At 37.4% G+C, this 26753-nt stretch overlaps 1 protein-coding gene across 3 annotated transcripts; it reads left to right on the top strand.

Annotated features, from left to right (window-relative positions):
- The first annotated feature begins 377 nt into the window (after nt 1-377).
- LOC132031353 (uncharacterized) lies at nt 378-25625 on the top strand. 3 transcript variants are annotated; one of them, XM_059421286.1, is made up of 17 exons: nt 378-827; nt 3267-3663; nt 3749-3820; nt 3918-3980; nt 11367-11537; nt 12540-13142; nt 13237-13980; nt 14958-15242; nt 16040-16195; nt 17624-18042; nt 18277-18715; nt 18970-19296; nt 19833-20607; nt 20684-20742; nt 21894-22379; nt 23636-23660; nt 25066-25625. In XM_059421286.1, exons 1-17 carry the CDS (start codon nt 454-456, stop codon nt 25119-25121), a joined length of 5451 nt encoding a protein of 1816 aa, XP_059277269.1. In that variant the 5' UTR covers nt 378-453; the 3' UTR covers nt 25122-25625. The 3 variants fall into 3 exon arrangements, with proteins under 3 accessions (XP_059277269.1, XP_059277268.1, XP_059277267.1); XM_059421284.1 differs by having other exon boundaries at nt 380-827; nt 23622-23660; XM_059421285.1 differs by lacking the exon at nt 23636-23660 and having other exon boundaries at nt 379-827.
- Nucleotides 25626-26753: the final 1128 nt, after the last annotated feature.

The following is a 26753-nucleotide window of genomic DNA, read 5'->3' as shown; positions in this document are numbered from 1 at the left end:
TTACCCTTATCTCGGTGAGTTTTGATGCGACATAGAAAAAGTTGGTTGACCTTGTTATTACAAAATAAAGAAACATGACCTTGAGATATCCATAGTTGGGTGACCGTCTGTGTTACTACCTCAACATGCTCCCGCCAATCCCCAACCCCCTTTATACCATCTACCAATCGCCCCCTCTAACCCCCTTACCAGAACTTTCAATCCAAATTCAAAAATCTTAAAGTGTTTTGCTTTGAATATATATAAATATTATTAGAATCACATTTTCTAATTTGCGTATCAAACACAAAAAAAATAAGTCGGAAAATAACACATACTATATTTTATGTCATACCAAACACACCCTAAATTTAAAAAATCTTATTGGCTCAATTCTCCTTTTTCTATTTCTCAACTCAGTTTTTATTTTCAATTTAATAATAAGTTTCACAGTAATGAATTTTGGTCTCTCCAATGGATACCATTGTTAACTTGGCGCTCGAAGAAATATGTTCCCATGGCGATTCCGGTCTCCATCTCTCAAAGCTATGGCCAAAACTACAACCTTCAGTTTCCAATCAAGGACTTAAACTTTGTCAAAACGTCAAAAAAGTCCTTTGGTTTAACCTCATTGACATTCCAGGCCTCAAATTCGAATCTAATGGTGTTAATTACACCTCGACGGATAATTGTGTTCGTGAACTGGATCAAAGTGAGCGGTTAGATTTGAAAATCGTAGCGCCGGAGCATATGTGTGATGGTTTTATTGGAATTTATGATATTGATGCATCTGATGCTAAGCTTAATAAACATGAACGTCGTGCTCTTAGTTGCCTTGCTACTGTTAGGTTTGTGTTTCATTTTTGCTTTTGATGAGCATGTATGAATTGTTTGTTATTACTGTGTGTTTGACTGAGCACGGAGTTTTTGTGTCAATTTATGTGATACTTTTCATTTTCTGAGGAGTTTATTGAAAAAGTTTACTCACTCTGTCCCAATTTATGTGATACTTTTCGCTTTTCGAGGAGTTTATTGAAAAAGTTTACTCACTCTGTTTGTTCCAATTTATGTGATACTTTTTGCTTTTCGAGGAGTTTATAAAAAACATTAGTCACTCTGTACCAATTTAGGTGATACTTTTCGCTTTCCGAGGAGTTTATGAAAAACATTATGAAAAATATTACTCACTCTGTCCCAATTTATGTGATACTTTTCGCTTTCCAAGGAGTTTATGAAAAACATTATGAAGAGCATTACTCACTCTGTCCCAATTTATGTGATACTTTTCGCTTTCCGAGAAGTTATTGAAAAACATTACTCGCTCAGTCCAAATTTATGTGATACTTTTCGCTTTCCGAGGTGTTTATGAAAAACATTACTCACTCTGTCTTAATTTACTCGATACTTTTGGCTTTCCGAGATTCAAACCGTATGAATTTTGACCAACATTGTAAGATGTATTTTTCACCAAATTGATATGAGAAAGTTGTAACTTAATAAGCATGAACTTCGTGCTCTTAGTTTTCTTGCTACTGTTAGGTTTGCCTTCATTCTTACTTTCGTTTCTTTTCTGAGCATATATATAGGTATTTATACACAAATATGGGCTAAATCGGTTGTTTATACACGATGTATGGGCTACGTGATGTAAATATTTTCAAAAATTGACATACAGCGTTATTTTCCTTTTGTTATTACTGTGTTTGACTGACCACGGTGTTTATGAAAAACATTACTCCTTCTGTTCCGAAATACTTGTCATGTTTAGCTTTTCGGGAGTTCATATCATTTTAAAATATACTCCCCCGGTCCAATTAAAGTGTCTTAGTTTGACTGGGCACATACTTTAAGGAATAAAAAGAGACTTTTGAATTTTGTGGTCCTAAATTAGAGAGGTGTGTAATGTATTAAAATGTCCTTTGAATTTATGGTTTTAAACTTGTCAAGCATAGTGTTTGAATTGTCAATTTACTAAATATTGAAGTACGCACTCTTCTTGGAACAGACCAAAAAAGGAAAGTAAGATACTTAAATTGGGACGGAGGGAGTCCTATGTTTGACTGAGCATAGAGCTTATGAAAAGAAATTACTACCTTCGTTGCAATATACTTGTCATGTTTAGTTCCTGGGGTGCCAAACCATGTGAACTTTGATCAACATTTTAAAATGTATTTTTCGCCATATTGATATGACAAAATTGCAGATTATAGTAATTTTTGTATAGTTTTTGAATATCTAAATTTTAATTTTAAGATATTAAATTTATCTAATCTAATCCAATTTAGCTTTAAATTAGTCAAATTGACTCCTGAGAAGCATGAACGTTGTGCCCTTGGTTGTCTCGCTACAGTTAGATTTGTGTTTTATTTTTGCTTTGTTTCTTTTATGAGCATATATAAAGGTGTTTATACACAAATATGAGCTAAATTGGGTCTTTATATACAATGCATGGGCTACGTGGCGTAAATATTTTCAATTATTGACATAGAGCGTAATTTTCCTTTTGTTATTACTGTGTTTGACTGAGCACGGAGTTTATGAAAAACATTACACCTTCTGTTCCGAAATACTTGTATCATGGTTAGCTTTTCGGGAGTCAAACTACATGAACTTTGACCAACATTTCAAAGTATACTATTTTTTAACCATATTGATATGAGAATAATTGCAAATTATAGTTTAGCATCAGGAGACCAATCGAATGTAAACAGATCAAGTTGAATTGTCCAATATCGAGGTAGTTTTCTTCTCATTTGAGCTGAAGTTGGATGATTACAGTCTTATGTAGGGTTTTTTCTCTCTCTAATTTGAACTGGAATTGCATGGTTATGTAGCTTACTGAGCTGTTTAATAGTTTTTCTTATCTTTTGCTGGTATTTAGTCAATTACAAGTATGTGTGGCACACTCGATGCATATGAATAATTTGAGGACTTCTAAACTTTTACTTTAGATGCTAAAAGTGCAAAGAAATAATACTACCTCCATTTCAATTTGTTTGTCTTACTTTCGTTTTTAGTTTGTTTAAAAAAGAATGCCTCTTGTGGTACTACATTGAGTATGTTCTGCGTACACTCTACCCTTCCCAGACCCCACTTGTGGGACTACATTGGGTATTATGTTGTTGTCCGTCTTGTTGATTTAAACCTTGGTCCCAAGATTTGCACCCACTTTATTGATCTCTAGGCCACAACCTTGGGTGCATGCTATGGGACAAGATATTAGGTTTACTAGTAAGGGAAGTAGCTTAGTTGCTGATTAAAGTCTCTTAACTTTGACCGAGTTTCAGAGGAAAAGGAATCGCACAAAATGAGCTTGGCAAAGACTTTAAGATTAAAGGAAATGACATGTTCTACATATTGAGGAAGCTTGAAAAACGAGGATTGATTGTCAGACAGCCAACAATCCTTAGGATAAGAGACATAGCTGGAGAAGGGGACTCCAAAAAAGGTCCAGTTTCCACCAATATGCTCTATTTATCCCGCTACGCAAAGAATTTGGGTAGTCAACAAAGGCTTGAGATAACCAAGGGGGATAATTCCTTGGAGGATAGTGAGATCACTGATGGTGAAGATGAAAATAGTGTTGGTGTTGCTGAGGAATCTCTTGAAGTAGATCTGCGCGTAAAAGATTTTCTTCCGGAACTAGAAGCTATCTGTGATAAACTTGAAAGTGCTGAGGGAAAGGTTGGTTCTGACGTTGAATGCTTCATCTATCTGGCTTTTAGATGTACTCTGTTGCTGATTCTTTTATTTGTTTTCATTTATGAAGGTCCTTGCTATGGCTGACATCAAGCCAGAACTTGGTTATCAAGGGACTAAGGGGCATAGGAGATGGAGATATGTACGTTCTTCCTTTTTGTTATTTTGTATCCTTGGTATATTGCAACTCGTAAACCTATCTCATGCATCATATTTCAATCCAAAACTTTTATGCCTAGATTCTCAAGAAGCTGAAGGAGGCTCAAGTGGTGAAGGAGGACGATGTCATAGTAGACGGGAAGGTCAGTGAAAAGTACCGACTTATAAGTACCAACTGCTGTGGGTTTTATCTGTTACATTTTTTTTTTCTTTTCATACAAGTATCTAAGACACCTGGGAAGTGCTTATGGCTCCACTGCATATTCTCCCGTTTCTTCTATTGTTTCTCATTTTCCTTTATGGATAATGGACTTAGGTCCAAGGGTAATTATTATTCTTTTCTAACATTTTGTCCTATTGGAATGAACATCTTTGTCGGGAATCCACTGAAAATTGGTCAAATTTAACCAGCTTTCTGAACAAATCTGATCCAGTGGAAATGCAGTTTAATTCTTGTAGATTATTTATGTTAGTTTTTTTCTTCTTTTTTTTTTTTTTTTTTTTTGGGGTGGGGGTGGGGGGTTGTAATTGAAAGACTTTTTATTAATTACCTGTATGAATTAGATAGCCAGAGGAAGACACCACCAGGTCTGCCTCTATCAACATAAACCTCGCAACTAGCTACCTTCCTATCCAACATACCTAAACAACACTTTGAACTACTGTAAGGAACTAACAAACTTAAACAAAAGCTGACTCCCTCTAATTCTAATGCATATGTTTTCAGGGAATGGAGGAGCAGCTCCTTAGCTTTACTCTTATTCTGATAAACTTGTTGGTTTCTTTCAATCCAGAGGTCATAGATAGTAGCAGCAAACCCAGCTTTTAGCATTCTATGTCTCCCTTGTTTGCCCCTAGATTGATGAGCCACCCATTGCCATTCTGCATCCCAGTTGAGAATCACTCTGTGCCAATTCATCCGCTCTAGTATGCCCTTGCCAAACAGCTCATGTATAGTCACAATTGAAGAACAAATGCTCAGCTGTTTCATCATGCACATCACACACACATTTGCTATTCACATTCAGTCCCCATTTGATTAACCTGTCCCTGGTCCTCAGTTTTTGATGCAAGGCTACCCACATTATAAAGATTTGTTTTGGGCATGCTACATTATGGCAAATTAAATTCCTCCACTGCACCTTGTCAAAACTTCCTCTAAGCTCCTTATAAGCACTAGCTATCAGAAACTTACCATGTTGAATGAGGTGCTGTCCAGTGCTTATATTAGTCCAATGCTTCCTCACAGTGAAGATTTTCCTGATCATCCACGAAGCTTGCTGAGGGATCTCCATAAGGCCAATATTCTGTTGCTTTATATAATAAGTATGGACCCAAGTGATCCATAACTTTTCTTTATTTTGACTCAGAGCCCAGAAGAGCTTGCATATAGCAGCCTGGTTCCATATCTTGAGATTTAGCACACTTTGTCCTCCTGCACTCTTTGGAAGGCACATTCTCTCCCAAGCTACCAATGCTCTTTTAGACACAGTTGCTTCCCCTGTCCACAAATAGCTTCTGCATATAGCCTCTATGAGCTTCATCACTTTCTGAGGAAGAAGGAAAAGCTGAGCCCAATAAGCCTGAACACCAAACAATACAACTCTAATGAGTTGCAGCCTTCCTGCATAAGTTAGTCCTTTAGCCATCCAAGTTTGAATTCTAGCTGTAATTTTGTTAACTAGAGGTTGACATTGCTACACTGTTAATCTCTTGATGGAAAGTGGCACACCAAGGTACTTGAAAGGTAATTCTCCACTTTCAAAACCAAGGTGCTGCAGGATGATCTCTTTGGTTTGCACATCTACCCCTCCAAAATAAACTTGACTTTTACTCAAGTTGGCCTTCAATCCAGATGCCTCAGAGAAAAGATCAAATTTCTGTTTTAACAATTGAACTGACTGAACATCCCCTCTAGTGAACATTAACAAATCATCAGCAAAACAGAGGTGGGTGATGTTCAGTTTCTGGCATCTAGCGTGAAAATTATAATTTGGATCCTCTTTCAAAGTATTCAAGCATCTATTGAGATATTCCATAATCAAAACAAAGATATAAGGAGACATAGGGTCCCCTTGTCTCAAACCTCTTTTTGCTTTCATTGTATCAGACAAGTTGCCATTGATCATAAAAGTATAGCTCACAGTAGTGATACAAAGCACGATCCACTCCACAATTTGCCTAGGGAAACCCAGTTCTTTCAGTATTTGAGAGACAAAATGCTTTCTACAAAATCATAAGCCTTCTGTAGATCCACCCTAATCATGCATCTTGGTGATAAATGCTTCCTGGTATAACCCTTAACCAATTCATTAATAAGTTGTTCCATAAAGAATTCCAAAACAGCAAGGTAGATATCATTTCCAATTATGTGCCAAGTCTTCTTGAAGAAGCATGCATTGAAACCATCAATCCCAGGTGATCTGTTATCATCTATGTCATACACAGCCTCCATGACCTCCTCTATAGTGACACTTCCACCCATATCATGTTGCTGTTGAGAAGTAAGGCAAGGCCCTCTCCTCATAATGGTTATATCCACAGCTGGCATAGAAGTAGCTGCAGATCCTAATAGACCTTTATAAAATTGGAGATAAGCCTTCGGTATATCATCGTGTTTCTGCATAACCTCCCCTACTTCATTCTTTAGCACTGAGATACTTTAGCACTGGCTCTAGCTTTCATACATGAGAAGAAATACTTATTATTTCCATCCGCAGCAGTAATCCAATGAGCTTTGGACTTCTGTCTAAGAATTCTCTCTTGGATGGACATCCATTTGTTCAGTTCAATCAGAGTACTCTTCTCTTCCTCTAACAATGTATTTTCTATTTGTACAGATAGGGCACATTGTATGGTAGAAAGTTTCTCCATAGTATCCTCCACCCTTTTGTCTACACTACCCCGAGTCCTAAGCATTAATGACTTAAGAGGTTCCTTACACAACTTGAGTTTTGTCCATACCTGAAACATGACAGTTCCTTGGTATTGTCTATTCCCAAGTAGCTGCAACCAAAGGAAGAAATTGCTCATTCTCAGCAAGCTCATTAAGAAATCTAAATGGTTTCTTCCCTTGTTGAGTGCCTATATTCAGTTCAATATGCATAGGAGAGTGGTCAGAAAAATAGTTCTCCTTGTACTGAGCTGTAATAGTACCATATGATACCACCCACAAACTGTTGCAAAGAGTTCTATCAATCCTGCTCCAGACATGCCTGTGAAATCTACCAGTTGTTTTCATATCAGTTAAGTTCAAGCTATCAACCACTTGTTGGAAATCCCTTGTCTCAAACTCAGCTGTTGGTTTGCCCTCCCATTCTATCATCTCGCATCAAAGGATTATTGAAATCACCTGAAATGCACCATGGGATATTAATAGTACTACCAATCCTCTTAGTACCAGCCCATAGTTCTTTCCTTTCCGCTATAGTATTCCTACCATACACAACTGACATGGCGCTACTAAAAGTTGATCTTCTATCGTAATTTCACAATGAATATATTGAGCATTCACCTCCTTAACAGTAACATGAATCTGATTATCTTGCCACAATATCCTGATTCTTCCATTAGGTGCTTCAGTATAGTTATGTGCCCATGTCCATTGTTTAGCAATTCTAGCAGTACTTTGAATAAATTTGTGTTCCTTTACCTTAGTCTCCAGAATTCCAGCAAAAACTATCTTATACTTTTTCAGATAGGACCCTAGATCCCTCTGTTTGAAGGGCTGGTTCATGCCCCTCACATTCCAAATGAGACCATTCTTTTGGAAGATGTTTGTCCCCTCCCATCAGGAGGCTGACCTGTATGTACACCTTCCATACTACCAAAGCTCAGAGGGGAGAAAGTATTCAGCACTTTGACAGGTGCTGTCTTCTGCTGGATAGGTATTTCACTCCCATGTACCACCAAATCAGCATATGATCTTTGATTAGTATTTGGTGATACTGGTACCACAGGGGTGGGAATATTAACTGGTGGCACTTCTGCAGTTGAACTAGAAGCCTTTTTTTTTTTTTTTGATGATGTAAGTGTTTTATAATCACAAAGGCATCAAGGGGATGCATAGTTGCAAAAGAGGAGGAAATATCAGCTCATACAAAGATAACAAAAAACCTATCATAAGTCTAGAGAGCTGACAAATCCAAGAATCTATCATAAGACTAGGGAGCTAATAAAATCCAAAAAAGAGTTTGGGTTATATGCAGGGGTAAGATTAATCCAGCTAAAAAGAGTAGTCAGGCATCTGGCCTTGAGATTTGAGCTGGCAGTTACAATACCATGAAAACATCTTTGGTTCCTTTCCAACCATAAGCACCACAAAATGCAAGCAGGGACCATAGACCAGATTCTTCTGATGGCCTTCCCAACTTTCCAAGAACTCCAACAGACAAAAACTTCCCTGACAGTGCGAGGTATAACCCATTGCAAACCAAACAAAGTGAGGAACATATTCCACACATCTGTAGCAACTGGACAGTGTAAGAATAGGTGGTTAATGGTTTCAGAGGTGCAATGGCACATGTAACATCTATTAGCGAGATGAAATTTCCTTTTCATGAGGTTGTCCAGAGTTAAACAAGCCCTTTTTAGAGCGACCCAGCAGAAACAGGAGACTTTAGGCGGTAAATTGATTTTCCAAATGAGCTTCCAAGGCCATTGATCAATCAGGTCCTAGTTGGAGGTCAGAAGCAGGTAGCCTTCTTTGACAGAATAAGAACCGTCCTTGTTACTGCCCCACTTAAGTCTTGTCATTTCTCTGAGTGAGAACTGGACTGTTCTGTAGACACCCAATCAATGCTATCATGTCCTCTATTTCCCAGTCATTTAGGTGTCTCCTTAGGTGCAAATTCCATGAGTTGTCGTCCCAGTTCTGAGCAATTGTTGAATCTGGGTTAGTTGTTATATGGAACAGCCTAGGAAAAGCATCCTTAAGAGTAATAGAGCCAAGCCATTTGTCTTCCCAGAATAGAAGATGAGCCCCATTTCCCACTTGGAAGGAAGTGTTGAGAAAGAACTCATCCCACAATCTCCTGATATCTTTCCATATCAGACTGAGCAGCCAATGCCTCTGGTTGCACTTGTGCTATCTCTGGTTCAGGTTGTTTCAAATTCAAATTCTTCCTCCATTGTTGTGTGAGCTTATTCCTTTGCTGACCTTTCTTGGCCCCTTTCTCTTGTTCCTTAATTGGAGCCTTTCCTTGTCTGTGCTTCCCCTGATCTTGGTCTTGAGCTTTCCCTTGTCTTTGAGGATGGTGTAAGTATTTCTCATTACATTCATGGCCAACCTGAGCACATTTCTTACAGTACTTAGGTCTCCAATCATACTGTATCCCCTGGTCAAGAACTCTTCCTGAAGGATCAGTGACAAGAATCTCATCCGGCATCTTCTGTGTGGCATCCATGCCCACAAGGACCCTAGCATTGGAGATCCTCCTCTGTTTCCTAGTGCACTCATCAGCAAACGTTGGATTCCCCGGTCCACTAGCTATTTTGCTCAAAGTCTGTGCTCCCCAACAATGCAACGGTAGGCCAGGAAACCTCACCCATATAGGCATGGTTCTAGGCATTTCTTGCTGGAAATCAAAATCAGGGGTCCATATCTTCAAAATCAAAGGCATGCCATTGAGAGCGTAAGGCCCTGAGTACAGGATCTCATCCCTATCCTCCAAGCTCTGAAACTTCACTATATAACATCCTTCATCATGCCAAAAAAGCTCAGGCCAGGCTACTGAGTTCCAATGTTTCCCCACGTATGCATTCAAATAAGTAAAGTTTGGCAAATCACCCATGGCATAGATGACTAGGGCATTACTCCAATCCTTTACCTCTTTTTCCGCTTCAGATTCTTCCAGAACTATCATAGTCTTTCCGTCGAGCACCTGGGGTGCAATATAGGAAAGAGGCATTCCATTTGCAGCAGCTTGATTATTCGAGAATAGACCAGACCACGTCTTCTTCTCTTGTTCATTCCTCTCTTGTACATGCTCTTCTATCAGTGGTTCCTGCTCCAGTTCCCCACTATCCTCTGGTATGGGTTCCATAGGCTCTTCGTGCATTTCCCCAAATTTGAGTTTGAGGTACTAGGCACAGCCACTTGAGATCCCATTGTAGGTGTTGCTAATGGAGATACTGAGCTTGCCTTTGCTCGAGCAGTAGCAATCGCTGGACTCATGGGACCTTGGTTAGGAGAGTTTACTTTCATCGCACTTCCATTATTTCTATTCGCCTTCATCACTGCTGCTTGTAGTACGGTAGCTTCGTCTTTCCTTGGACGCCCAAGCTCTCGTTTCGCCATGGATTGCGAGGACGAAGATGCAGTTCAGTGCACGTTAGCAAAGAGAGTTAACATGCGCCGAGAGCATCCGTCAATTTTTAGAGGAATTCCAAAATTGACCTTTATTGTTAGATAGGTGTTTCAACCAACTTTGTCACTTACAGTTACAGTAAAGAATATCTTTGACTAGATCTTTTGCAGCTGTTTAATCCAACTTGTACTTTAGGGCAGGAGATTCTTGACTTTCAACTTAAACCTGTTTGATAAAGTGAGAGAAGCTTAAAGTTTTACATAATACTTTGATGAATTTATACTTGTTGGAAGAAGTGATTTTGTTTTCTTACCAAAGACTATTTGCTGATTCAACCTAGTTGATGCAACTAAATGACATATTCTGAAGTCGTTTTTGGCCTAAAATTTTGAATTTAGATCTACTCCATTTGAAATTGATACAGAAACACATACGTTCACAAGGTTTGCAGTTCCATGAAAGTAAAGAGATTATGACAAATTCCACGCTAATTAAAGGTCAATCTTGCCTAAACTCAAGCTTGGAACTTTTAAAAGGAAGGAAAGTTGTGGCGGTTCATTGATTCTTTTTAGTTTTATTCATGTGGTTATTGGATCTTAGTAAGATATAAGAGTTGTATTGGAGATTGATAGCGGCTATTATCTTCTGCTAAGTTACTCTTCAATTTTTTGCTGTAAATTCTCAGACACACTGTATGGACATAATTGAAATTTGTGTCCAAAGAGCAGGGCAAAGATTCATTGGGTTGAGCTGATCCTTTTCTTCATTTTTTCCCTTACTTTGGAAGAGGGGGAGGGGGGTGGGGGGTTGGCGGAGGCTTACACTTAAAAGTTGAATGATAACTAATTTAATTACTATAGACTCCAGCGCAAGTTTCTTACCTTCACCTTATCCCACAGCTGTCATCCACAATTTCCTAGGCAACAAATAAAGTTTCTTAGCTTCACCATTTCTTGTCTTCATTTTTGTTCTAACTAAACAAATTTGAAAGTACCACTTTTATCCCTGTATGACCGATTAGGAAAAAAACACCATGTAGCATCACAACAGCGAAAAACAGTCTTAAGCTCATGCATATATTATTACTGCTCACAACATGGTTGATGGCTGTACTCCAACAAAAAAAAATTCGTTTTGTGTAAATGCTAGGTGGACAATCTACAGCCTAAGAGTTAGGATTTTGACTGGTTAATTAATTGCTTATCTTGTGCCTCTTTGCAGGAGGTCAAGTGTCTACATTTGTTGAAGGGGTTTTCACCAAAGCATTTTGAAGCAACGATGAAAAAGGCCAAGAGAGGTCGTATATCGGACCTGCTTTTAGAGCTTCCTATTGAGCATCAGATTTACGATATGGTTGATGCTGAGGGAGAAAGAGGGTTGCCCTTCATTCAGGTATTGGATATTTTCTTTTATGAATGTCGAAACTAATGCTAATATCATTTTAGTTGTGCTGATAGTATTTTACGTGTATATTCTCTTCTTCATTTCTGGTGTAATTTCACCTGATCTATAATTTGTGGCTTGGATCATATTTTTTGAATCTCTTCTCAGTGAACTTCGAACTCAAGTTGATTATGTCTGTATGATCATTTTTAGGTGTAATTTCACCCAAAGCCTTATTTTTGTCTTTATAATCATTCTTCAAGCCTTGGATCAGGACAGAATTATCCTTATCAAAAAGTAGTTGTTACCAATTTGTTCCTCGTTAATGTTCCTTTTGTCTCTCATATACAGATACAACGATCTTCTCCCTTTCTTTATTTGTTTTTACCACCTCTTCTCCTTCTCCTAGATTTTCAATTTACATTGAATGATGTATTTTGATTATTTAAATCCTCATATAAAAAAAGAATTAATGAGATATCCAATATTGTTACTTTGGTTTAACTGTATTTATATTGGTTAAACACTTTAATATATATTTTATATTTTATCATTTTATATTTTAATTTATTTAAAATACTTAATTCAATTTTTTCATAATAAAATCTTAAGTCATTTTTGTAACAAACACTGATCTCTAAAAAGTTATTTTGCAAAAGTACTCAAAATAAGCAGTTTTGAGAAGTTTGGTCAAACAAGCACTAAATATAGCAGCCGAAAGGGGACAGGAGCATAACTAATGGTATCAATAGTTTTTCTAATTTAACTTTTCTTTTTGTCAGTAAGTTTTTCTAATTAAGCTAACCGAAACTTTTCCAATATATTTATTTTGCCTTTCATTTATGCCCCTTTTCAGATTGCTTGTATGTATAAGCTATGGCACACATTTATTGTTGGATTCATGTATTTGTGTGTGCATTTGACTTTTCAAAATATGACTTTTATGCGAGGCTTCCTCATATATACTTCTGTGATATCAAAACTTTCTTTGCCGTTATAATGTTTTTATAGGTATGCAAAAGGCTGGGACTAAGCAATAAACAACACTACAATCGGCTGTTTGATATCATTAATAGATTCGGAATACATATGGAGCCAGAACTCATGAACAAAGCCAAGGGTTACCGACTCTGGACGCCTGGAAACCATAATCCTGGAGCTTCAACTATCACTCCGAATAAACCAGTGGCAGACCCTTCAGAAATTTCTGGGTGCACTCCACTTGGAACACATTTAGAATTTCAAGAAAACTCAGCATTAACCAGACAAGATGTGGATGCTTCATTTCCTGAAGGTAGTGGTGTAGCTAATAGCCAAAGTGTAACCACAGGAATTGTACCAAAAGCTTCTGATAGTTTGGTGCTGGATGAAAAGGATGAATCTGTCCCACTTCATCTGAAGAGTTCACTGGACTCGACCATCAAGGTAAGCAGTGCCACTTCTGATGCAGAGTTACAGATAGTGAGTGCATCATCATCATATGTTGCACCAGCGGAAGCACTGGATCTTGCTGTGCCAACACCTTCAAGACGCCGATCGTATCCGAGGTATCCCTGTCTCACGTTGGAGGCAACCAGTGCAAAAAGGGAGCAGTGGATACTTAAACTTCTAGAGGTGTTTTTACTTGCCCATTCTTTTTAAGCTCTTCTGGCCATTAGGCTACATATAGCCACAGATGAAGGATCACAAATATTTTCTCTTTAATCAGGAGGAGAAGTTCCTGGTCAGATCAGAGCTATACAGACGGCTTCAGGATCTTGAGAAGGAGAAGACGACAACGACAGACAGAAAGACCTTAGATCGTTGTCTGAATAAGCTCTTGCAAGGAGGACATTGTAAACTTATCGTTGTTTATGTCCCTGTTCTAACAAATTGTAATCAGAGTCGTCGGATACAGGTGGTTCTGCACCCTTCAGTTTCTAGTGTATCTGCTGAACAGATTCATGAGAGATTCAGGTCTTTTGAGACACAAATCCGCACTCAATCCTCTTCTCAATCGAAAAAGGGAGAGTCAATTCCTCAACTGAATGATCTCGCCAGGACACATCAAAGCATAAAATTGAACCAAGCTGAGCGAGCTGAAGCTATGCGCACAAATGGATTTGTACTGGCCAAGATGGTTCGCGCAAAGCTTCTTCACATCTATCTGTGGGAATATGTAAACAGTTTGCCTGGTTGTGATGATGTTTTGTCATCTTTTAAACATGGCCATGACCTAAAAAATCCTCACAGTACATGTAAATTAATTGATTTAAATGCAGCTATTAAGGCCATGCCGCTTGAACTGTTCTTGCAAGTTGTTGGCTCTACTCAAAAGTTTGAGGATACGATCGAGAAATGTAAAAATGGGTTTTGCCTTTCTGATCTTCCTCTGCTGGAATACAAGCATCTGATGGATATCCGAGCAACTGGACGACTATCATCGTTGATTGACATCATACGACGTTTGAAGGTACAATGAATTTACTTCGAAATTTAGATTGTTGATGCGTGGTACAGTGTGGTTGCTGGACAAGGCTTCCCTTAATATGTTAGTATTCTTAGAGGCTGTAGGAACAATTAAGATAGGAATGTTGAGTTCATTCATTCATGCTTCTTCGAAAATACAAATTTTCTTCGATGTACATTCCCAAATTCCATAGGAGACTGGAGTTCACTTTCGATCTCCATTATCCACTAGACGTATGCTAGAGGTTTTTCAATAAAGGAGAGCACAATGTAGTTCAGGTTGCTTGTAGAGAGCCTGATACATGATTCAGTCACCGATATCTCTTGACTAAATTCATAAATTATTTAAGGGAGAACCTATATGAGAGTGAGAATTGTTTTCTTTGTAACTTTCCCAGCAACTTCTTTTTGCTGGTATTTCTAATGTATAAAGTTACTCTTTCCCGATAAAAATAGTTATCTTCCAGAATATTTAGAGCCTGCTGAGTACTCAAAGAAATAGCAGTTTCTGTAGTTGAAAGCTGTTTGAGACACTTGCGGGACGTCTAATAGTTATTGAGTTTCAGGATTAATATTCCATATGATGCTTATGGATGTTAAAAATTATAATTGGTGTCAACTGCCTGACAACATCTTTCTCCCTGCGAAGCACATTCTTACTGGCTATTCCTGTAATTAAACGAAATCAAACGAAATCCTAAAGCTTCAAAAACTAGTGCAAAAATCTGGTTTATTAGCTCTCTTAAAGAGAAAAGGCTTCATAAATGCGAAAGTAAAAACTGAGTGATGGAATTCATTATATTAAACTCCTAGATTGGGCAGCCCGGTGCACTAAGCTCCTGCTATGCGCTCCTAGTTTTTTTAAAAAGAATAATTATATTGAACTCCTTCCTACTCTAGTGAGAAAGTATTGGCTGTAAGAGTTTATGCTAGTTGTTTATTGATGCAGCAGTTAATTGGTCTTATATTTGTCTATGGCAGTTGATTAGACTTGTATGTGGTGGACATCCAGAAAACACTGAAGATCTCCCTCATACGACTCTGACTCATGTTTTGGAGCTTAAACCTTACATTGAAGAACCTGTTTGCTCAGTGGGTTCATCTCATTTTAGTCATTGTCCAGATCTTCGCCCTCAAATCAGACATGATTTTGTTCTTTCAACTATAAAAGCTGTTGAGGAATACTGGAACACTTTAGAGTATTGCTATTCTGCTAGTGACCGTAAAGCTGCTTTGCATGCATTCCCCGGCTGCACAGTTAATGAGGTTTAATCCTTTTTATTTTCTTTGCCTTTCAGTGACTACATTGAATTTTCATTCTTTGGCATAGTGGATGTCCACGGGGAAGGGCCGGACCACATTAGGTCTCTATTGGATGAAGCCTTACCTTGCATTTCTACAAGAGGCTGTTATATATCCTTTTAAAAATTCAGTATTTAATCTATCTTCAGTGGTATCTTCCCCTTTTAAAGGACATAACAACTCGGGAAATGGCCAAGATTTGATACTTGATGCAACAAAGTGCTTAAAGCCAACGGGCCTTAATAAGCCAACTTATGATGAAGTTGTGCACTTAATAGCATGTCTAATCATTTCTTTAGAGTTTGATTGCATCCTTGAAATGGTTAAGAACGCGTAGTGATTTGAACTCTTGAAAGTTTTGAAATTTGTATAGGAATGGAATTGGTGTCAAGCATTTTGGAACATTCCAAAATAGAAAGTAAAAAAGGAAGAGTATTTTTTCTTTGATTTGTTAATTTGGAGGAATAAAATGGGATGCCATGCAAGAGTACTTCTATGCCGATCAAAAAGAAAGATTGCCTTTTAGAACTGTCATTTGTTTATATCGTACGATGGTTAGCTTTGCTTGGTTAGTCTCTTGCTCCTTTGCATGTTTGATGGCTTGTTCATGCTTAAGAACTTGCTGCTGAATGAGTATTATGTTTAGAGAAATATTATTTTTGTTTCATCTTTCTGTTGCGTTGTATCTAGGTTACTTGTCCCTCTTGATTGTTTGTTCGCAGTTTCTGTTTGTACTGAAAGGGAAGTAAAATGTTGGTCAGGTATTTCTTTTCCGATCATGGGCCTCAGTCAGAGTTATGACGGCTGATCAGCGGGCTGAACTCCTTAAGCGTGTTATTAACGACGGTCCGCAGAGGAAACTTTCATTCAAGGAGTGTGAGGAGATTGCTAAAGATCTGAATTTGACTTTTGAGCAGGTACTGCTCTCTGAGTTGCAATAATAAAATTGTTTAATGAATCTATAAGACATCTGGAAGTTGAACTGTTAAAAAAGTACTAATGTGGTTGATTATCTAACTTATCTGACTGTTCGACATTGTGGTGTCATTTAGTACTTGTTTGCTCTTATTTTGTTGGCAATATTCTTCCAGCAGTCTTGGAATCTGGATCCGCTTGTAAGCCTAGATAAACAAAGTTGCTGAGGCACCTGTATGTTGGGAAATATGTTGCTGGTAAACTGGCTGATTCTAGGTTAACAATTTATTGTTGGAAACCTGACTTTCCAGATTAATGACTTGCTGGAATGTCAGTCTTTAATTGCAGTTATGCCATAAAATGGGATAGTTTCCATTTTCTGTGTGCTACTAGATGAGTATAGCTGAATTAGTTTGGTATTTGAAGGTTAAAGAGGGGAACTAACAGAAAACACAATAAAGTAGAAGAGACAGCCAGCTACTAGACTTAGGATGGAAGGAATCTTACCAGTTTTGATCTGGAAAAAGGATATAAATGAGTTGCTGCTGATTTTGTAACAAAGAGAAAGAAGGAAGAGAAAGATGAGTCCCCACAACAAAGAAAAAAAGAAGAAGAGAGAGATGACTGGCGGCTGATGCAGACTTTGTAAAGGACTTGTAGTAAGAGACACATAAGGACAGTGTTCCCTGATATAATAAAACATCAATATTGTACTTAATATTTTACACTCATGACTAGTACATATCTCTGTTAAGGGAGCGATAATACTGCTCTTAATTATGATTGTGCTCATGACTGGGATATGTTTATGTTTTAGCCTTTTAGGGCAGCCACATCATTGTCACACAAATAAAAGAAGACACACAGAAAATCAGCATGTTAAAGGACCAAAAGATTGCTTAGGAGGGGCCAGGAGTAAAGGATCTGTGTTGCCTCTAAATTTATCCTACATTAGATTATATTACTAAATCTGTGACCAACAAGCAGCTTCGTAGGAATCAGCTTCTATCTGCATGTAAACAATTAACTCTCACTTTCTTGTTGTGCAACTTCATGAATTTGAAGCTTTATCCATTATATTAGGCAGCACATTTAAATGATGAATCAGTGAATGCATCAAACTAGACCTAATGATCACCTTTGTATGCATGAAGAGCTAAAAATAGTTTTCCATTAGAAAACTTCTTGATTGGTACTCTCTCTTGTAGTGAGTGAAGAAATTCTTCTAGACCTTAAGAGATTCATTTTTGTTTGAAGGAAACTCTGTTTTGCTTAAGCACATATAAATAGATTAGTTTTTGGACAGTCGCATTCTGGGAAGGCTCATTCTTACCTATTACTGGAAAAAAGAACTTCCAGTACTGATGTCTCATTTGACCATTACAGTATGCAAGTCCTACATTTTTCAGTCAGTGACGGTTCACTTGCAGGTCCTCCGTGTCTATCATGATAAGCGACAACGACGACTGACCAGATTTGATCGAGCTTCAGATGCTGGAAAGGCCGAAATTCAGCCGAATCAAGGTACACCTGCATTATCTTCAAAGAAAAGGAAAAGACCAGTAAGAAGAAAATCCTCAAAGCATGCAGAGGCTTCTACCGTGGTTGGACAGCCCCATGAGACGCTGAGCGAGATAGTCAATGAAGAACAAAGCTCTCTCCCATCTACTTCATGCACACGCACACGTAGCTTGGAGGGATATGACGTTCAAGATGACGTGGAAGCTGCTGAAGAATCAGAAGTACCTGAAGATGATGGAATAGGACGTGCTTTTCTTGATAAATATGCCTTGTCAAGAGCAAAGCCTACACGCAGGGGAAGGTTCTATTGGACAGATGATGTAGATAGGTAAATGTTATGAATTACTCCTACCTCATGAGGTCAATAACCTAATGGCTGGTTGGTATGGACAGATTTTTTCAAAGTTCCCCACGTTCATAAGATTTTTGAGCTTAAATCCTTTTCATAAAATTGGTGATTCACTGCTTCTCCCATAATGCTGTGCCCATGTTATCCTGTAGCCTGGATCTATTTGTATGTTTAAGCTTATTACTTGGATTACATGAGAAACTTTATGTACAGGCAACTGGTTATCGAATATGCAAGACACCGAGCTTCTCTTGGAGCAAAATTCAATCGTGTAGACTGGGGAAAGCTTCCAAATCTTCCAGCACCACCTGATGCCTGCAGAAGGAGAATGTCTTCATTAAGAACAAGTCGACAGTTCAGAAAATCTGTTATGAGACTCTGTAATTTGCTTAGTCAGCGTTATGTGGATTATCTTAAAAAATCCCAAGATAAAACATTGAATCATGAGGGTCACCAAGCCACGGAATGTTGTTGTTTTAAACATACCTCACACTTCCTCTCTCAAGATCCATGGGATAACTTTAATGATGCCAATATAAAATCGGCCCTGGATGATGCTCTGCGGTGCAAAAAGATAGCCAAATCAGAGACCTTGAAGGATGTTCAACCTTTCTTTGATAAGTGCTCAGATGATAAAACTGATGAAAGACATGTGAGATTCACGCTTTCTTCTCAGTTATTTCATGAACTTTCGTGGCGTGAATTAGTCGTGAATTACTTAGATTTAGGCTTAGCATTAAAACAAAATATCAGCAACTTGAGTTGCGTGCACTTGCTTTAGGTTGTTTGCAGAAGTGTAGCTTATCTTGTTTTCTGAAAGAACTGTGACTAACTCAGTTTTCTTTTCTATACCAGATTGTTATTCGAAATTTTCTTTCATTTGGTTCATGTTCCCCCCTATTTCAGGTTTCTTATGGTCCTCAATCAGTTTTACCGGTTTCTGGTGGCCAATATGTTGAAAATTTTGCTGAAAAGACTGAAGATTCTGGTATACCATTAAGCTCAAATAGGATCGGTCAGAAGTATGTGAATCTCACAATTGGTAGCATCCCCATCAGTAAACGATTATATGAATCAACAGCAGTTGCTAATGCTGCAGAGCTGTTTAAGCTCATCTTCCTCTGTAGCTCAAAATCTCCGCTTGTGCCAACCTTGCTTGCTGAAACTTTAAGGCGCTATTCTGAGCATGATCTCTTTGCTGCTTTCAACTACCTCAGGGACAAGAAAGTTTTGGTAAAGCTTGTTTTTCACTACTATGTCTTTAGCTGCTGGCCTTGTATATTTCTGACTGATACTTCCTCCATGTCAATTTATGTGATTATATTTCTGTTTTGAGATGTTCCATAATATTTCATATGATTCCATTAAGTAAATTAATCTATACAGTTTCCGCAATTTTCAATATTCAAATTCACCAAACTATTCAAATTTGTACTTTGATGTGATGTAAGACCAGCTAGCATTTTCTTCCACTACCACTAGTATATAATACAAGTCAAATTAACGTCTTAAATTTTGAGCTAGTCAAATGCCATATAGAGAAATAGAATTATTAATTTACATCTTGTTTTAAAAGTAATCTCTCTTCACCTATATCCTATAGCTATAGATGTAAAATAAATGAAATTCACTATCAGTTCTCCGAATAGATGCAACTGCTGCTACAAAGACCCATCCTGCATCTGACCTATAATTAGAAAAAGTTTCATCCTGCATCCTTTTTTTCTCTCCTGCAGTTATTTCCTAAGCAATAAATTTTCTCCTTGCAGATTGGGGGCCAGACCAATAATCCTTTTGTCCTTTCTCAAACCTTCTTGAATTGTATAGAATTTTCTCCATTCCCAAGTGATACCGGAAACAGAGCTGCTAAGTTTGCTAGCTGGCTTTGTGAAAGAGAGAAGGAACTGATTGCTGAGGGGGCGGATCTTCCAACGGATTTGCAGTGTGGAGATGTTTTCCACCTTTGTGCTCTGTTTGCTTCGGGAGAACTATCAATTGCACCATGCCTACCCGATGAAGGTGTTGGAGAGGTTGAGGACCCTCGGACATCTAAACGCAAATATGATGACAGTGAATTTTCTGACGGTGACAGGTATAAAAAGCTGAAAACTTCAACGGCTGGTGATGGTGGTGAGCTTTGCTCACGCCGTGCAAAAGGTTTTCCTGGAATAAGGTTGTGCTTGAGGCATGCTACACTTTCAAGAATAAAAACTATTGATTTACTCAAAGACACTGACAAATACACTCGCACACTATCTGTTGAAGAGCATCAAGCCGCTGATCTTGGCAATGTCTCATTCGACACAGATGACCAAGTAAATGAACTTCATGATAGTGGGGTCCCATATACTGTAGTTTCTCCTACTGAATCACCATGGCAAGCTATGACTACCTACGCTGAACGTGTGTGTTCCTTTGGTTCTTGCTCAGAACAGAACTCTCTGGTATCTCCAGAAATGTTTAGATCTGTTTATTCAGCTATCCAAATGGCTGGTGACCAAGGTTTATGCATGAAAGATATCTCGAAGATTCTAAAGATGCAGGGTATGTAACCACAAACCTACAAGGTCTTCTAACTCCTCTATTTAGATATTCATTGCATCTATTATTATTTTTCCAGAGAAAAAGCTTTCAGAATCTGTCGTCGAGGTGCTAGAAGCATTCGGACGAGTTTTGAAGGTTTGTCTGAATTAACAGTTAGCTATCTTCCCTTGTTTTTCCCATTGCACCATCTGATGAAGTTTCATGCACCTGCTTAGAGTTACTAATGAAGGAATTCTGATGATATCCTAAGTTATGGTTTATCTGATGCTTTTTCTGTGAATATAACACTTTTCGCTAATTTACTGAATAGGAAACATTAGTAAAGGGATTGTTTAGAAGAGAAAAGTCTTCCCTGTAGAAAAAATTGAAGCTGTTGGTTCGTTTGTTTTTCACCTGTGTTGAGTGTTAGCTAGATTTGCCTGAAACTCCTCTTGGTCTCTGACTCTCTTCATTGTGTGTTTTACTTTTCTGTATAGTGTGTTTGTCTTGTCACTTATGCGTGTCTGAATCTTGAGAATTTACTTCTTATGAAACTGACTGACGCATTCCTGAAAACAGATGGATATTACCTTGAAGTTCCCCGGAGCCCCCAAATTTTATGGTATTTAGAATAAGGGCATACTTTGGTATGTTTTAACATGAAAATGCTGGTTTTAAGTGCCAAATGATATTAAAAAAAAGTTGTTTTATCAAAGAATCTACCATATATTGCTTGAGTTTTTGTTAAGCATGAAACAATAGCGGATGGAAAGAGAAGAAGCTATGAGATGGGCAAAAACGGTTTGCAATTGAGTTCCCTGATGTCGAGTTGGTTTAGTGATATGGAAATGTTTGATAGGTTATCATGTGACTAGGCACCAAACTTGGCGTAGTCGTCATAAACACATAGACATGGACTTCAAAATTCTTGTATTACTAGTAGATTGCTCATCCATTTCGGTTTGGTGTGTTATTGTTCTTCTCAGTAAAGTGTTAGCATGTCTCTTGTGTTGTGGATTCATCAGCCACGTGTTCTATGAATAAAATTTTGGCTTACATGCTTAATTTGCTGCTGACCACCTTCATCAAATAATATTGTCTGGAGGTAGCCACTAATCTGTTACTCAAAACAAAACCCTCGACATTATGTATTAAGCTCGGTGTAGTTGTTTGTTTTATATTTGGGTTGATCATGTAAGAAGGTATTATGTCTAGTGATAAAATTAAAAGAGAATGAAATGGAGTGCTGTAGATGGACCATTGGGCCTTCTATTTGACTAATCATCTAGTGTGACCCCAAAATGCAGGTCAATGCTTATGACTCTATTCGGGTGGTTGATTCTTTATATCGTTCCAAGTACTTTTTGACTCCAGTGGCTGCTATTCATCAAGATGCTACATTATCTCCTTACGAAGATTCTGAGGCTAGAATAGATGAGGAATCTCTTACACACAATGGAGAAGATCATAAAGATGTAGAGTTGCAGAAGGAAATGAGTGGGGAATCTGATAAGGTACACAAAATTACAATTCTTAATCTTCCTAAAGAGGTTACTGAACCTTCAAATGAAAAGCAAAACATCAATGAGGCCAAAGGTTCTCAGCCTACTGTAGCTAGTTCACCCACAAGAAATCATCCAGAAGAACCATATGAGCTCCGCTCTACTGGTTTGCATTTGGGTAAGCCAATATTGCCTTGGCTAAATGGTGATGGTACTACAAATGAACGTGTCTATAAGGGACTTGTACGGCGTGTTCTTGGCATAGTGATGCAAAATCCAGGAATAAAAGAGGTACGCGCTTTTACTTTCGCAAAAACACGGGCACCCGATCATGACCAGTGAATCTGTGCAATTTAGAACTGTCACTTCCTAGATTTGTGCATAATGAGTTGCTTCAAAATATGAGGGACAAAATTGATCTTTGTTTATTGTAGAATAAATCAGCAAATTTTTCCTTAATTTTTGTCTAATTCTCTTAATGCAGTATCTTTATTCATTTTACGGAAAAGGCTCAAACATGCCATCGAACTATCGGAAATGGCATCGAACTATCGGAAATGGCTCATTTATGTCACTCGTCAATAGTTTGGCTCATTTATGAACTATAGTAGATTTACTATAGGAAATGACTCATTTATGTCACTCATCAATAGTTTGACTCATTTATGCCATTACTCGTTACCAAAATGACTCATCCATGCCATTTTTTATTAACGCCAGTTTTATAATACAAGATATGACACGTGGCCTCCAATTAGAGGTCTACGTCGTTTAATTAAACCAGCCCAATTTTAAATATCAAATTAAGAAAAAATCCGACCCATACACCCTGCCCACCCACAACCATAATCTAGTTGGAGGTCACGTGTCATATATGGTATTGTAAGACCAGCTTTAATAAGTATGGCATGGATGAGTCATTTTGGTAACAGACGATGGCATAAATGAGTTAAACTATTGATGACTGGCATAAATGAGTTAAACTATTGATGACTGGCATAAATGAGCCATTTCCTATAGTTCGATGTCATAAATGAGCCATTTCCCATTTCCTATAGTTCGATGGCATAAATGAGCCAAACTATTGATGAGTGGCATAAATGAGCCATTTCCGATAGTTCGATGACATATTTGAGCCTTTTCCGTTCATTTTATCTAGTCTTTTCTTATTTTTCCCACTACTTCAGCCGTAGGCTTCTCTAAAAGTGCGATAGTTTTAGGTTCATTTGCTTCTATCTTTTTCAAATTTCTCACCTAGATTTTGCGTTATGTTCTTGGGAATACCACTTTATATCGACTTGTAGCGCTTCATGTCATATGGATTTATTTCCCTATGAATGTTGAGACTCAATCATGGAATCATTCTTTATCTTCATCTTGATCATTGATGAACACATTGCAAATAGTAACCAATTTAAACATCCATTTTCAGCTTTAACTATTTATGTATAATCCATCCTCGTAATAATATATAAGTACAGATACTAGTGATTTATATTATTAGTTTCGAACTGACTACTTAATATTCTTCAGGATGATATTATCAGCGAAATGCATGTTCTGAGTCCTCAGGTATGTTATGTCTGTTGATAATCAGATAAAATGTAACATGAAGCTAGTAGCCACTTTCCATGTAGATGTCACACTGCAGTTCGTGCTTTGTTTGGTTCCCTTTCTTGTTGCTTAGACCAGTCTCACTTTTTTAGGAAGGATCTTTTTGAGTTGAGGAAAGGAAAAAAAAAAAAAAAAGGACTTAAATGTTTGAGCGGTTTCATTATTCTTGCCCAAGAAATTATCAAAATTCCAATAATCTCTTCTCCAGAGTCCAGAGGCTCTCTTTTTATAAATTATGAGCTGCTCAAAATTCTCAAATCCTCTTATTTCTATCTCAGAATTCCTCAAGCTGTTTCTGGATTGCCTTTGAATCATCAATGTTGCTCTGACTCTCCAAAAACCTGTCGGCGTACCTGTGTCGGATCTTAAAAAAATGCACTACTTTGGGAAGTTCCTACATGCACCCAATGCATTTGTGAAGAGTCCGAGCAACATAATTTTGGATGCGCCTCATGGGTCTTAGTCTTTGTCTAAGCTTTCATTTTGGAAGTCCTGACGTTCCTTTTAAACATTAACTAGTTTATCTCTTTACCATACTTGTTTATAAAAGCTAGGATCTTTTCTGGTTTGTGTGGTTGTGTGCATCCTAGGCAGAGAATTGCTGACATATGTAGTATCCATTAGTTCATTGGTCCAAAATTCGGAACAAGGAGAACCCAATTAGGTTCTAAATTTCTAGTCTTGTAAGATACAAAGCAAATCAAAGTTTTGGTAGTAATGGAGAAATTACATCTAAAGTTACCTTTTCAACAATTATGTAAAAAAGCTTTTACTAATAATGGTATGAGATAGACAACTCTGCATATTTAAGAGACGAAAAGTGTACACATGTTCTACCGACACTTCTAGTTTTCTCCCCCACCTCATGGGCCGTGGGCCCAAATGCATAGTATTCGCAACTGTTAGAAGTGTAACTTGGTTTGGGCAATTTGCAGGATTGTCCTTCGCTGGGGGTGGTCTTTAATTTTTGGCCCTCAAGTTGGTGGTCTTTTAACTTTTGCCCTTTGCTAAAAATCCTTTGGTTTTGGGTTCGAATTCCGCTCAGTCAAAAATTAAAAAAAAAAAAATTGCAAGGCAGAGTTTTGCAAATTCTGCCTTGCGATTTTTTTTTTTTTACTGAGCTGGGGTTCGAACCCACAACCTCAGGGTATTAGGCGAAGGGCAAAACTTAAAGACCACCAATTTGAAGGGCAAAAATTAAAGACCACCCCAAATGAAGGGCAATCCGCGCAAAAAAATGACTTGGTTTCATATATCGTCTGAAACATTTACCGACGTGTAATGGAACAATCAGTTTTTTCAAGTTCAGTTGACTCCTTTTACCTTTTCTCATCTACTAAAACATTCTTGTTATGTTTTTTAGAGTTGCAGAAGTTTGTTAAACATAATGGTTCTGGACAACGACATCTTTGCGCGTAAGATTCCTCAGACAAATCCAGGTGGAGCACCAACAATTCTGAGTAGTCTTCTTGGTAGCCATTTCAAGAAGTCACAATTAATTTCAAGGGAGCATTTCTTTGCAAACCCCTCTAGTACACACCTGTTGTGAAAGGACAATAATGCGCATTCGCACTGCTACTGAATGGCGAATTTCAATGATGAAGAGAATAGTCTGGTTCTCTATGAGGGTAGACTGGATCCATTTTTTTTTTTTTTTTGTCTCAAAGTACATGTTTGTGACTGAGGCGCAGTTTGTCCTTGTTACACTCTGTTAGTGCTTATCTTTGTATAGTAATTTCTCTAGGAAAAATACTCAACGTGTAGCCTGATTGGACACGGAAGCGGATGTACATGTAATTTAAGGGTTTTCGGAAATCCAATAGCTTTTGCCCAGACCCTGTATATGTATTAAGAAATTCACTAGTTATTATTGTATGTTAATTTGAGGTTGATGTAGAAACACAATTTTTTTTTGTTTTGTTTGGAGAATTGGTCCTGATTTTTTTTTCTCTTGCTTTTGTTGAAATGATGTGCATGCCAAAGTTCATGATTTAAAAGTTTGAGCCCAACTTTAGATAAAATATTTAAAAATCCTTAAATATATGAGGATGTTTCACAAATGTCTATGAGAAGGGAATCAAGAAATTACTTGATGATTTTCTCTAGATGTTTTTTTGCAATGTAAGTGATCAAATTGTATATTTATGAAATTTTTTCAAAAAAAAAAAATGTCTTGCAAAATTTCGCAAGGCAGAATTTTAGCCAAGCGTTACCTTTTTTTTTTTTTTTTTACTAAAGGGTGCGAATTTAGAACGTAGGGTCCTTATTTTCAACCACTTTTCTAAGGGAAGGCCCAAAATTAAAGACCAGTACCTTTGAAAGAAAAACTGATAATTGCTTGAGGCTCGACAACAATGGCGCTAAATCTTAGTCAAAACCAAACTGGTACCTGAATTTTCTAAGTTTCGCACTTATCCTTAATGAATGTAATCGTTTCCAATTCTATTTACAATCAAATCTCTCCATAATGACAAAGCTGTCATTCAAAAATTTTATTTACGCTATAAAATTTAAGTGATTGTATTTAATATTGATATTTGATTTTAGATCTCATTTAGCTGTATTAAACAAAAGTACTCAAAAAATTATTTTTTCGTACTTTTTATTTTTAAAAACGAAAACAATATACTTGTTACTTGTTAATTTTAAAGTCTCAATTGATTTCCCTATCTTATTAATTAAAAATTGAAAAGACTAATAAATTACTAATAAATCTATCTAGTTGTATCATACCGATAAAGAATTAAAATCTAAGGAACATATGCATTTAAACTTAATTGAAAATTTAAATATTTCAAGTTTGGTGTAAGAATTCTGCAATTGTTGGTTGTTTCATAAATTCCGGTCTTAGTGCTAATATAACGCTCGAATTGACGAACAATTATATAGTTGTCAAAACTTTCAGCAAAAGGGAATTTAATAACTTTCCGTTGAAGATTATCTAAGGGCTTAATGGTTAACTCTTCTACTATGTTCATGACATTACTGATGATTACCATAAATTTTTTAATATTTTATTTTTATACATAATATATTTCTTTCAAAATGTAA

This window comes from Lycium ferocissimum, chromosome 9 (assembly GCF_029784015.1).
Source record: "Lycium ferocissimum isolate CSIRO_LF1 chromosome 9, AGI_CSIRO_Lferr_CH_V1, whole genome shotgun sequence".
Taxonomy (NCBI): Eukaryota; Viridiplantae; Streptophyta; class Magnoliopsida; order Solanales; family Solanaceae; genus Lycium; species Lycium ferocissimum.
Note: the sequence above shows the minus strand (reverse complement) of the source record. Positions and strands in the feature narration are given on the sequence as shown.

Excerpts from the sequence above, each read along its gene's own strand:
- LOC132031353 (XM_059421284.1), top strand. The coding sequence starts at position 454 with ATGGATACCATTGTTAACTTGGCGCTCGAAGAAATATGTTCCCATGGC. Across the intron at positions 3,821-3,917 it reads GGCATAGGAGATGGAGATAT|ATTCTCAAGAAGCTGAAGGA; the intron begins GTACGTTCTTCC and ends TTTTATGCCTAG. Across the intron at positions 19,297-19,832 it reads TCAGGGACAAGAAAGTTTTG|ATTGGGGGCCAGACCAATAA; the intron begins GTAAAGCTTGTT and ends TTCTCCTTGCAG.